The sequence below is a fragment of the Blennius ocellaris genome (genome assembly GCF_963422515.1).
Source record: "Blennius ocellaris genome assembly, chromosome: 11".
Taxonomy (NCBI): domain Eukaryota; kingdom Metazoa; phylum Chordata; class Actinopteri; order Blenniiformes; family Blenniidae; genus Blennius; species Blennius ocellaris.
This window is the reverse complement of record NC_137660.1, coordinates 21,728,545-21,741,368: the sequence shown is the minus strand read 5'-3', so window position 1 is coordinate 21,741,368 and position 12,824 is coordinate 21,728,545. Positions and strand designations below refer to the sequence as shown.

Below are 12,824 nucleotides of genomic sequence, written 5' to 3'. Positions count from 1 at the left end.
ATCGTTTTCTTTTTCTTTTTTTTTTTTAAGAAATGAATGTTAAGATGAATGCAACCACTTGTTATATGAAGGATATTTACACATCCATGTGTCCATCTTGCATCCACAATCTTGAAGTCGCTGACTGAAAGTGCTCTGAGAGCTTCTTTGTAGATTCACACAACGTCCCTCTTGTTCACAACTCATTTATTCCACTTTCATGTCACTTTGAGTGGGGGTGAGCCGGGGATGATGTCCAGAGCAAAAGAGTACCACAATGACAAGAAGCACAAGCAGTGCAATGCAAGACATGTCACTCTGGAAATATGCCGATTAGCGGCTTCTAAAACGGGGCGAGCCTACAAGATTTTTAACTGTTTCCCAGATGCGTTCGGTTACGCAATGCGTCATGTGGTCCTCCCCGTAGCTACAGACAGATTTTGACATGTTTATCCGTCTCCAGCAGCTCGAGCGTGGTTTCCCTGTGACGTCTCATCTGCTGGCAGGTGGTCAGATATGTGCTGTATGCACTTGTGAATGTCAGAGTGTCCAGATCACTCTGCAGAGGAGGACCAGAGAAGAGGGCGCCAAACATGAAGGAGAGCGACAAAGTTTCCAGAATGCTTTTGGTGGGGGCGTGCTCGCTTCTGCTCCTGGTTTCGGCAGGTTTGGTTTACCTGCTGGTTCGGCAGCAGGAGCTGGCGGAAGAGCTGGTGAGGCTGAACTCTGAGATGCGGGAGCTGTCCGAGAGCTGCAAACTGTATGCACAAATCCTGCCACATGACCTGCGAGAAGCCGGAGAGCTGAAGAAGCTCCAGCGCACCAGGAGGAACCACGACGAGGAGCCGACGCAAGGCCAAGAGGAGAAGGACACGCTGATGCTGATGACATACTCCATGGTACCTGTAAGTCACCACAACCCTTAAATTCACTTTCTCTTGTTGTTTTGAAACCTTGCTTCTTGATTTTAGGTTTTTTTGTTGTTGTTTTTTTGAAAGATTACATGTTCTGTTTTTTGACAGATGAGAAAGACAAACAATTAATTCAGTGGTCTGGTTCAGCGTCTCAGGAAGACTTGCGGTTGAGAGTTTCCTGGAGCTATAGAGTTGCAAGCTCTTCCCAAAAAATGTATTAACGTGGCCCATAGAGCTGATAGTTTTCTCAGAAGCGTCAGCATATAGTGCAAATGGACCACAAATAATCAATGCATACTGTCTTACAGCAGTGGAAATTTAAGTCCATTTCTAGGAAACGCTGCATGACCCCCGCTGATCTTTGATTTCCCCAAAACATTACAACAAAGTCCAGAGCTGGTCCACACGCCCACTTTGACCAACCCACGAACGCCTTCAGTTTCCTGGGTGTCCTCTCGATTCAAGAAAGTCTGTTATTCTGGTTTTTTGGACCTTTTTTTTTTTTTAAGTTTCTTTGAAATATTGCAAATTCCATTAAAAAAAAGAGCAAAGAACAAGCAAAGTCTACGATCTCCAGTGAGGAACTGATGTATTAAAGTGAATTTGTGGCAATTTCTTATAATAAGATATAATAAAAAAAACTGCCCGTTACAGTTTGTAACTGATTCGTTTTTCTGTTTATATCTTTTAACACCATAATTAGCATTTAGTTTCACTGTCGTTCTGTTTTTGTCTGAATTTCAGGTCAAGGTCTTCTCCGAGCTGTGTAACAGCCACAGTGGAATTTGCATGCCAGGTGACTGACAAACTCTCAACACGGGGAGAAAAAGTGTGTGGGATTTTGATCTTGTTTCTCCATATTGAGAACAATATTTACTGTTTTTCAGGTCCACCTGGCCCTCCAGGTAAAAGATGACACTTTAGTTTATTACATCGCCTGTTTGAACCTGTTGCTGTGTGAAAAGGAAAAAAACAAAAACACTTTCTGTATTAGGTGTGCCTGGTATACCCGGTTTCCATGGGCCGCCAGGGCCGACGGGACCACCGGGGTCAGAAGGGAGACAAGGAAGAAAAGGTGACGGCTCCGTCAATAATCTTTCAAATCCGATCAGCCGCCCATACGGGGCCAAAGGAGAAGATCAGAGCCGACAAACGAACTCAGAAACAGAAGTCGTTGTCGTGTTTCAAACAGTCTTTCATTGTTCAGCTGTGATTACATAATTCCATCATCCCACTCATGTCTACACGAGGCTCCGTCGACAGCCGAATCAAAGATGTTTACTGCAGCGTCGCTTGGCAGTGCTGCTCCATCCGGGGTGTGCTGTCTGCAATACTACCGCGATTTCATGTTTTATCATCGCTGTGTTGTTGTGACACACAAAATGAGCTATTGTGTCGGTCAGACGAGCGACTGAATCACTCATTAAGTCCAGCCAGGCTTCCGAGAACGGGAATTCATGGCAAAAAATCTATCGAGTTTCCTCCCACAGCACAATAACATGCATGTGAGATTAATCGCTGACTTTCAATGATCTGTATGAAGGTCCACGTGGTGCACCCGGTCTCTCCTGTGCTGCCTGCTGCTCCAGTGAAGTGAAGAACAAAAGCGCCAGCGAGCGAACCCGTCCAACCAAGACGTTGATGGGTAGGATGTTTTTTTCACGGGGCTTCAACTTGCGGTCTAACAGATTACAGGCCATTTTCAGATTCAAACTCTCTGTGCCTACAGAGGAGAGCAACTTTCCCTTGAAAGGATGTTTGTGCATCATCTGTCATTATTATCCCATTAAATATTAGAGCAAATGCACATTACAAATTCTATTTCCAATTCTGGATTCACCTGTAGAACAGTTATAGTTTTAGTAATAGTAATAGAATTCATTCATATGGAGTTTTTTTTTTCTCACTTCAGTAATAATTTCTGCACTTTTTCTCTAAATATGAGGATCTTAGATGTTGAAACAAAACTGAGAGTAAAAATCCGTCAAAGGCCCAAGATGGATGGATGGATGGATACATATAATTTGCACCCCACAAACAAACAAACAAACAAACAAACAAACATATATAAATAAATATATCAGCTATAGTCATTAAAATAGGTTGTGATTTTATTCAATTTTGATTTTTTTTTTTAATGTTGCTTTCTTTATGTAGAGGGATGTTGATTGTTGAATGCTAATTTGTTTGTCATGTATCTCTTTCACATCACAGAGCCACAAACAACTCCTCCGGCAGAAGACACCGGAAAAGTTTTGAACGTTCCCAAAGAGAGGCTCAAAAATACAAACACTGGTTAGTGAATGCTTTGAGTTAATAGAAAGACTTGTTTTGCTCATGACATCATGGAAACGACCTTAACTCAATAACTTTTTATGTTCTAGAGTCAACGTTTTTTCACAGAGAAACGACCACAGAAAAACCAGTCACGTTATCAACAGGTCAGAAACTATTTTCCTGTTTTCTGTAAATGTCACTATAATTGTCTTCTACACAATGGAATCATTAGTATCTTTGTAACGTCGTGGTTTTACTTTGCAGCCGTGCTCCCTGCAGACTTTGGTGCACACGGTGATGGTGTCAGTGGGAGCACAAATGTTGCTGATAGTACGAACAACATGGGTGAGATTCTATATTTCTGTGCCTCAAATATTTAACGTCAACAATGTTTGGAACAACTTACAAGACAAATCAAGACGGACATATTTTTTATGTTTGATGCAGCATGTCTGTGGTACATTTTGCAATCAGACCTTAAATACTAAGTGCAATACTGGCAGTGTACAGTATCACTGTCCTGTTTTCCATATGAACTTACCGTCTCTCTCTCCTCGCCATGTTTGTCTTCCTACAGAGTTAGTGTCACCTCGTCCAGAGACCAAACAAGACACCCGGAGTGAAGCCAGACCAGAGACTGTAACAGAAGGGCCAAATAAATCAACAACAGGTTAATAAAAGGAGACATCCATGATATAATTGCCCACACAGATTTTTTTTTTATAAAAAAAAAAAAAAAAAAGCTCATTTAATTAATTTCACTTTTAATCCTACAGTGTTGGCAACACCAGATCCAACCCACGATCCCAGAAAGGTTTTGAACGTTACTGAATTTAGTAAACATCAACAGAAGCACATGAATGCTGGTAAGCAGATATTCGAGTGGCAGAAAAAAAAAGTTGTGGATGGTTAACTGCCTTGATAATTAAAAAGTTGATATGAAGTTTTAAATGTCATAAAAAATCTACTGTTTTAAAAATGCTTAGTTTGACTTTAGAACTGTGTTCATCGAGTAATTTTTAGCTCATTACCTCATAATGACATTTTCATACTATAATATGTAACGATGGACGGCTGTTTGACCCCCATCATCAATGAAAAGCTCATCTCTTTATTTGCCAAGCTGGACGATTTTAGCACATTTTTCTAAAAAAAAAAAAAAATTTCATCATTTTAACACATCTTTATTACACTTATAAATCCAGTTTGAAACATGTTGGTATAATGAAGTAGTGCTTTTTTAGTTTCCTTGCTTTGGCCTCTGGAGATCTCAGGCAACCTTCAGGGAACAGATACTTTGAAACCTCTTGACCTTTTAATGACTGTGAGAGGAAATACAACACCAGATAAATCAATTCTGTGTCTTTAAGCCTGTTACAGAGAATAATATGAGAGGAAGGCAATTACAATAGAATGAGTTGGTGCATTTAATCTTGACATTTTCAGATGTAATGTTGTAATGATTCCATCTCTTTTTGTTCTAAGTGTATCTTTGTTGTTGCAGAAGAAAACACGTATCCCAGGGAAACAGATGGAGATGTTTTGAACGTTACTGTCACTGAAAACCATCCAGAAATGGAAAAAGCATCAGGTAAACCCCCATGACATAAGTGCATATTAAGTAAAAGAGAAAAAGAAAAAAAAAACATATTCAAGTTCAACATGTGTGTCCTTTTTTTTTTTTTTTTTTAGATCAAGTTAGTGGACATCAAGATGACCACCACAACTCTTCAGGTGAACCCGAAAGTACAACAGATGGACGATTAAAATTAGTGCTGGGTAAGGAATCCATCAAGTATATTTGTCAAGTATACATGTAAAAGTTAACACATAATATGTAATGAATGTTTAATTTCTCCCTACAGTCCCTGCTGATGTGGACCAGAACAGTGAGGACCGCAGCGCCGTCACCGAAACAACCAGGAAAACTGGTAAAGAAGCTCAGTGAATCTAAATTCTTCATCACAGTCAGTCAGAGGCGGAAAGATGTGTACACAAGTAAAACTCCTTCATTGTAATTACAATGACAATACTGTATTTGAGAATTGAAAGTACTGTACAATGCAAAAACTACTCAAATTATGAAATATTGTTTAATAGCATTTAATTATTTGTCAATACCAGGATTTTGATTCAATATACCTGTATAATGAAATATCTATGTTTGAAGCAAATTTATCAAACTGCATAAGAATGACACCATGGCAATTTAATTTACAAACAAGTGAAATATAAAGTTAAAGAAAAAACATACTGCCTACAAAAAACTGATTAAAAGGTTCTAAAGACATATTTGTGTTTTTCAAAACTGGGCAGTTGATTGGTGTTTGTTTTAGAAAATTATGTACATGAAAAAACTCACGAGGTCCAAATACCCAATATTAGTGATTACAGTAACTTTTGTTTTGATACATTTCCATTTTTTTTTCCTCATATGAATCTAAACTTTCTGTAGAGTCACCAACCATCAGCCTTACCGACCACAACAGAGACGATTTTGTTTCTTCTGATTCTACAAAAAAGGACAAAATGAATCCCAGTAAATCAACTAACCTAAAGATTTATTTGACACACGACTGTGTGACGAAATAAAACTTCATTACTTTCTTTTTTCATGTGGAGATGACACCTCGGATGATACCGATACGGACATTAAAGAAGTCACAGGGAGACCAGTAACAATATTACAAGGTACAAATTCCAGTACAATTCGAGTACAAGACTCTGTTGTGTTGTCATTATAGTAATTATTAATTAACATTTCTCTTTGCAGTTCCGTCTGATGTACAACAAGGTGTTGGCTTTGATGACAGCAGAAATGTTACAGAAAATTCCATCAAACCAGGTAACTTCATATCAAATCGGTGAATTATATTGAAATATGATTCACACAAATAGCGTAAGAAAAAACATTTGCATCCCTCAGCAGAATCATCAACGTCAAGCCCAGATGAGATCCCCGGAGGCGGTTTCATTGCTACAGACTTCATAAAAAACAAAATAATGAATCCTGGTAAATCATCAATCTCTCCCCGACGTCAACGTTACGATCAACTCAGAGACACGAAGTACCACAATCAACACAAAACCTGTTCGATGTTATCCTGACTTTGATTTCCAGAGAGAACACCATCTACTCAAGAGGACCGACCGGTTCACTCTCACCTTGAGACCTTGAATGACACCGGCACAGCGAATGCTACAGAGGAATCACAGAACTCATCATCGGGTAGGGAATGCCATTGCTTTCGATTGCTAACTTTAAAACAGTTTTAGTCACCTGCATTAAAATAAAAAAGTAAAAAAATTGTTATGCAGCAACATTTAATCCGTGGTTTCATTCTGCAGTGAAACCTCCTTCAGACCAAAACGCTGATGACTTCAATGACGGCAGAAATGTGAACACGGCCAGAACAGATGGTACAAACTGTCATTTTGTCTCTGAATGAAATATGTTTTGGAATGTGTGAACATTCTCAGCTTCACTTTAGTCAGATGAGTTGTTCAGGGTCCTGCTACACTGTGTGTGGCTCTGAGTTTTCTCTCTTCAATAAAATGTATTGTTGTTAATATCATCAAACAAGTTAAAAAATGCTTAAAGGTGTTCATAAAAAGTTAGTGTTTCATATTTGTAGATGTTTATAATTATAAAGACAACATGGATTAAACTTAAATTCTATTGCAGGGCAAAACTTTATCTTCATTTTAACTGTAAAGCTGCAGATGCCCGGACAGATTGAACACAACTCTTCAGCATCTCATTATTACAAATAATGCTTAATTTATTTTTAAATGTTTTAACCTACATAAGAGTGAAAAAGCTTTTGAAATTGGACCATATCTTTCTTTCTGCAGATTCACTGACATCTCGTCCAGCTAAACCCACGGCAGTTGTATTCATTGCTTCTGACGCTGAAAAAGATGTAAAAAAGAAAAAAGGTAAATCATCAATGCACAAATCACTCAGACTTAGACTTTGGGATAACACAAATCCTTACAAAAAAAACAAATACACATAAGCACATCTTTTTGTTTTTCTACAGTCAAGATTGAGTACATCAGTGTGTGAACTTTGACTACAAAACACATCTTATATAGGAAATAAAAGCACTTGTGGTTTAAATGCCTCTTTCCATTCTGCAGATTCACCAACAGCTCGTCCAGCTGAAAACACAGGAGACACCTTGACTGGGACCAGCACTGAGGAAGTCAACACAAAGGAAACTGGTAATTCATTAACACAAAATAAAGACAATATGAGAAAAGCAACCAAGAATAGTGAAAGCCACAATTTTTTAATTGTCTTTATCAAGATCATCACTATGTCACCTGTCACTGATTCAGAGAAAGTTACAAAGGGACCAACAGACTTTTTACCAGGAAGGAAATGTAGCCCCAGAACATTTTATTTACTTTTTTTGCATCTGTTTGAATATTACCTGTTTAATTTTTTTCTCCACAGTTTTATCTGATACAGACCAAAACAGTTATGACATGAACAGCAAAAAGATCATTGAAACAAAAGGTAAAACTTGTCAATGAATTTGAGCCATTACTTCTATTTATATGCATATTGAGAGCTTCAGCTGTTGAAGCGAGTTCTTAATTTAATTTTCGCAGACTCGTCAACAACAGGTCCGGCTGAAAACAGCAGAGATGGTGTCGCGAGCTCAGAGGCCAGAAATGACAAGAGCACTAAACCTGGTGAATCGTCAACACAAAAGAAGGCAAATCTCTATTGGACTCTATATTAAACAAACATTTAGGACTCAATACTGTCTCTTTTTTCTCAACCCAACATCACCAGATAATGACCATGACAGCAAGACTGAAAACGTTACCGAGGGGCCAGTGAAGCCGTTACCAGGTAGGAGATCCCGTCGAAATTATTGACATAAAACATGCGGTTTCTCTCACTAGTATTCAGACTGCAACAATTGAAATGTTTTAATTTGATTTTACAGTAAAACCTGATGCAGTCCAAGGCAGTGAAGACGTCAATGACAACAGAAATGTCATAAAAACAACCATGAAAAATGGTAAAAATCGATCATCAAATGGAAATGAAATAATGATATATATATACACTGGCCTTCAAACTGAATATTATCTTTGCGTAGATTCACAGACTCCTCGTCCAGCTGGAAATAGGTTTGTCGCTTCCCACTCAAGAAATGATGAAAGAGTGAAATCTGGTAAATCGTCGATATGGCACACAAACGTATCTATCATAAATTAGCACACATATTTTGGGCTTAACATTCAAATTGTTCTGCAGATTCGGCATCGTCTCATCCAGATGACACAATGACCGACAGAAAAGATGTTACAGAGAGGCCAGAAAGATTGTTACCAGGTAGGATGTGCAATACTTTGAATCATTAATGTTAAACTGCCAGCTGTTGTCACTTGTATCCACATTACAACAACCTATGTGTGACGTTTAATGTGTTATTTCACTCTACAGTCAAACCCCGTGAAAGACAAAGTGGTGACGAGATCAACAACAGCAGAAGCGTAATTAAAACAAACATGAAAAGCGGTAAAATTCCATCATCCTGTGTTTGATCTCAATAAGGCATCATCACACTTTTTTCATTTCTCAGGTTCAGTTGGGATATTCCTCCACAACTTTAATGATTCCAAAATATAAGAACTGCATGTGGAATGTTTGGCTTCAATAGTCAGTATTTTAGAAAAAAAAAACCCAGCTTAAGAACAACTCTTGAACATTTCTAGTAATAATCATCATATCTAAATGTAATAACGATACCATTTCAATGCATTCATCAGCTCTAAACTGAATCCTGTCTTCTGTAGAGTCACGAACTCCTCACCCAGCTGAGAACGGCACCGATGAGTTTGTTGCTTCCCACTCAGGAAATGACAAAAAAGCAAAATCTGGTCAATCATGAGTGCTCAACACAAATTCAATTTGCATCACAAATACAAGAAAAAACTGTTAGAATCTATACTTTATTTGTTCTCTAGAGCCGGCATCGTCTCACCCAGACGACTCCATGACTGATGGTCACAAGGAACATGTGACAGACGGGCCGGTAAAACTGTTGCCAGGTAGGAAATACAAAACTGACATTTTTTTTTTTTTTTTAAAAGAGCAGCAAACTAATCAAACAACACGTGTTAATTATTGAAACATTGCAAACATATTCTATGCAGACGGCAGCTCTTCAACTTAAATCAAATCTCTGTGTAGAATCAGCAACGGCGCGACCAGCTGAAAACACTCTGAACCAATCAGCTGCTCCTGAATCATTAGAAGACAAGGAAATCAAACCTGGTGAAAACAAACTACTCAAACTTTGACTTTGTGAAAACATGATCGCAACAGAAATACATAAAGCATGACTCTTCTTGTGCTCATTAGAGTCAAGATTGACGCATGAAGACGACACCTTGAATTTGACTGAAAACCCTACGAAAGCACCAATCACACTATCAGCAGGTGGGAAACTCTGTTCTCAATCATATGTACAAGTAACAGTAAAAGGTTAATTGATTTGTTTTGTTTCTAGCTAATTCTGCACTGACAGCCATTATTTCTATGTACTTGTGTATGTTCTTCCTTCACAGCATCTATATCTGTAAATCTGGATCAAAAGAGAAATACGGTCAATATCAGTGAAAACAATGATGACAAACCCATGAAAAGTGGTGAGTCATACATCCTTTATTTGATCATACTTCTCTATTTTTCCCACAATCAAAATTGCTACTTCACCATTCAAAAGTTCTGTGTTGATTTTGTTTCTATCACTGTTGACACTAAATATATTTGCTGTCGTACTTTTACAGTCACTTGATAAAGATCTGAGGCTTTTCATGTTGACCAACAATACAGGTAATCACACATCAGAGAATATCTATGAAAATATTATGCTTTTGTTTTTTCAGACTCCACCTTTAATGGAGCCAATTCGACAACCAGCGAGAGGTGGATAAATAGTGGTGAGAACATTTGTCAAAATCTTTATTTACATGTGTGTTGTCAGTGATTCCCGTTGTTTCGGTTGTAATATTCACTTCAGAGTTTCCCCACGTACAGATTGCTCCATTAGAACCATCAAATGTTCGGCGAAGTCCATCAAAATGCAAAGCACTTTCGGAGCTTGGATGTCCGATGCCTCTCAGCACGACGATGGTCGATTCTGGTTTGCTGAGCATTTCTCAGGTGATTCACTCGCTCATCCTGGAATTCCCACATCACGGGCAGAGCTTCGTTGTACGTCGACTCAAGTGTATTTGTTCCCTAGGTCGCACTGTGGTGGAGTCCAGGAACATTTCGTCATTTCACAGCCCGAACCAGAAAACTATAGACATCAGGATGTTCTACCAGGGCTGTGGTCACGTTGTTTATAAAGGCGCCTTTTACTTCCACAATGCAGGAACAAACAGAGTCGTGAAGTAAGTGACAAACAACTCGGTGTTCACTTCACAGACATCTTCATCTTACCACAGCAAATATATTCAAGCAAAATCACAGCCAACAGAAATTAAACTGAAAACCCCAAGTGTGCTTTTGTTGTCGGTGCAAATGTAATTTTCTTCCGCAACAACTACAAACTTGTGTATTAAGTGCAACATGAAGTTGCTCGACTGATATATTTCTGTGTTTCACAGATTTGATTGACATTTTTGAGTGTGTGAGGCATCATGCTCTCTGAATAAATTGATTGAATGGATTTTAAAATTTTTGATTGTTGATTTAAAGTGGGTGAGAGATATCCAGATATCCAACATCTGATGTTTCTCATTCTATGTCAAAAAAAAAAAATTGGAGAAGAAATAATAATCAAGAAAAGAATAAACAAAGGTTGAAATTGAGAACTGGATACAATTTTAGAAAATAAAGCCAATCTGTGAAATCAACAAAAGTGAAAAACCTCATGTTTAAAAGACAACTGGCAGTGAATCAAACATAAGTGAACATTCAAGTGTTGTTTCGAAATTCTTTCCTTTGCTTCAAAACATGTTATAAAATATACGAGGAACTGGTCTTAACTAAGGATTATATGAACATTTCCAGGATGCTCAATAAATGGCCAGATGTTGTTCCTTTAATTTCAACTTTGGATAAGTCACAGAACACAGAACCTTCCCACTCGGTGCAGAGTACTCCAGCAATACTGGGTCAATTAGTTAGCACCAAATAAACAGTTAGATATTGTATTATCATTTTATTTTCTTCTCGACTTTCCTCCTCAGCTTCTTCGTCATAAACAACGTTTTCTTTTCCAGACTGGATTTGAACACCGGCAGAACAAGTTCTTTGACGATGTCAAGCAGCAGATACAACAGCCTGACTTACCTGTTCCACAATTCAAAGACGTATTTCAAGTTCGCTCTCGATGAGAATGGACTGTGGGTCGTCTTCGCCTCAACAACAGACGACAACACGATGGTCGCCGAGCTGAATCCTGACAATTTCTCTGTGCGGTCTGTCGTCAACACTGGCTACCCAACAGCGAAAGCTGGGAACGCTTTCATTGTGTGTGGCGTGGTGTATTTCACAGATAACACTGACAGGAGGGTGACATACGCCTTCGATTTAAAGACGGAAACTCCTCTGGATGCAGCTTTTGACTTGAGATCAGCTAATGGCATCTTGGCTATGGTGTCATATTATCCACACAAGCAGCTTTTGTACTTGTGGCAGAACAGCGGTGTGAATATCTGCAGAGTTAAGCTCCGGAAAACCTAAAGTCAAACACTCCCTTGCTATTCCTGATGATGTGGTGTGCATTTTTTTTGGAAACACAGTGTATACAGTGTTCTGCAAAGGACAATATTTATTCTTATTTTTTTTTTCCAGTTCTCTGACATACAACTTGTTTCTATGCATCTATTTATCATTTGTTTTGCACATGCTGTGTGTTTGTGTTTACTGCTGTCTTGAATGTACAACATTTATGTGCACCTCAGGCAAATTCCAAAAATATAAAACCGATTTCAAGGTTGTTTTTTTCCTAGTCCTGTGCCGACCTGATTGAGCACAAGGCACAGAGAAAATTAACAAACCTATTTTTTTTCTACTTTTGCTTGAAAATTGTGCACCGGAATATTCCATTAGTCTGTGGCGTCTGTGCTTCAATCTACTCTATAGTTTGTGTGTGTGTGGCATTAAGTAGCAGAGCACTGGTACTTTATCTGGTTGGTGTTGTAGCTGTGTTTGGAATCTGTAAAAAAGGTATTTTTGTAACTGAATTAATCCTGGATTGTTTGGTGTGTAACTTCATTATATTTTAACACAACAAGTGGATTGTTTTGTGCGATTGTGCAAAGTTTTCTCGGGCCACTATGGAGTGCTGCAGAGGTTATGTGGTGTTACTAAAACAAGTCTATTAATAAAACTGAAATGTGAAGTTGATAAACTGTATTTGATATTCAGTGTTTCACTACAATCAACATTAACCAATGTAAAACTTCACAAGGAAGAAATTGGTGAAAAACATCCATACATTGCAAAAACACACTCGTAAGAACAACAGAGGGACCTGAATTCAATTGTTGATTATACCAAGTGAAGGACACATTTTCATCAAATCATAGCAGACTGATGAGACATTTTTTTTTAAGAATAGAAGACATAAAAAGCACAACAGTAGCTACACTCATTTCTATCACCCAAGATGA

The 12,824-nt window shown here is 38.3% G+C and overlaps 1 protein-coding gene across 5 annotated transcripts; it reads left to right on the top strand.

Annotated features, from left to right (window-relative positions):
- The first annotated feature begins 371 nt into the window (after positions 1–371).
- Positions 372–12,555, top strand: LOC308136212 (uncharacterized protein). 5 transcript variants are annotated; one of them, XM_080504464.1, is made up of 37 exons: positions 372–884; positions 1,638–1,689; positions 1,781–1,798; positions 1,888–1,968; positions 2,437–2,538; positions 3,108–3,188; positions 3,278–3,334; positions 3,435–3,515; positions 3,748–3,840; positions 3,947–4,036; positions 4,675–4,761; positions 4,863–4,949; positions 5,036–5,101; positions 5,626–5,709; positions 5,793–5,861; positions 5,944–6,015; positions 6,097–6,183; positions 6,292–6,399; positions 6,519–6,590; positions 7,026–7,109; positions 7,314–7,397; positions 7,633–7,695; positions 7,806–7,874; positions 7,978–8,037; positions 8,135–8,209; positions 8,291–8,365; positions 8,449–8,526; positions 8,638–8,712; positions 8,991–9,074; positions 9,162–9,245; positions 9,388–9,471; positions 9,559–9,636; positions 9,765–9,845; positions 10,086–10,139; positions 10,237–10,362; positions 10,445–10,595; positions 11,430–12,555. In XM_080504464.1, the coding sequence occupies exons 1-37, from the start codon at positions 573–575 to the stop codon at positions 11,890–11,892; spliced, it is 3,567 nt and encodes a 1,188-aa protein (XP_080360590.1). In that variant the 5' UTR covers positions 372–572; the 3' UTR covers positions 11,893–12,555. The 5 variants fall into 5 exon arrangements, with proteins under 5 accessions (XP_080360590.1, XP_080360592.1, XP_080360589.1 ...); XM_080504463.1 differs by having other exon boundaries at positions 374–884; positions 6,100–6,183; positions 7,791–7,874; XM_080504462.1 differs by having other exon boundaries at positions 375–884; positions 7,791–7,874.
- The last annotated feature ends 269 nt before the right edge of the window (positions 12,556–12,824 follow it).

Coding starts and splice junctions, on each gene's coding strand:
- LOC308136212 (XM_080504462.1), top strand. CDS start 573: ATGAAGGAGAGCGACAAAGTTTCCAGAATGCTTTTGGTGGGGGCGTGC. Junction 6,591..7,025: donor GAACACGGCCAGAACAGATG/GTACAAACTGTC, acceptor TTCTTTCTGCAG/ATTCACTGACATCTCGTCCA. Junction 8,038..8,134: donor GCCAGTGAAGCCGTTACCAG/GTAGGAGATCCC, acceptor TTGATTTTACAG/TAAAACCTGATGCAGTCCAA.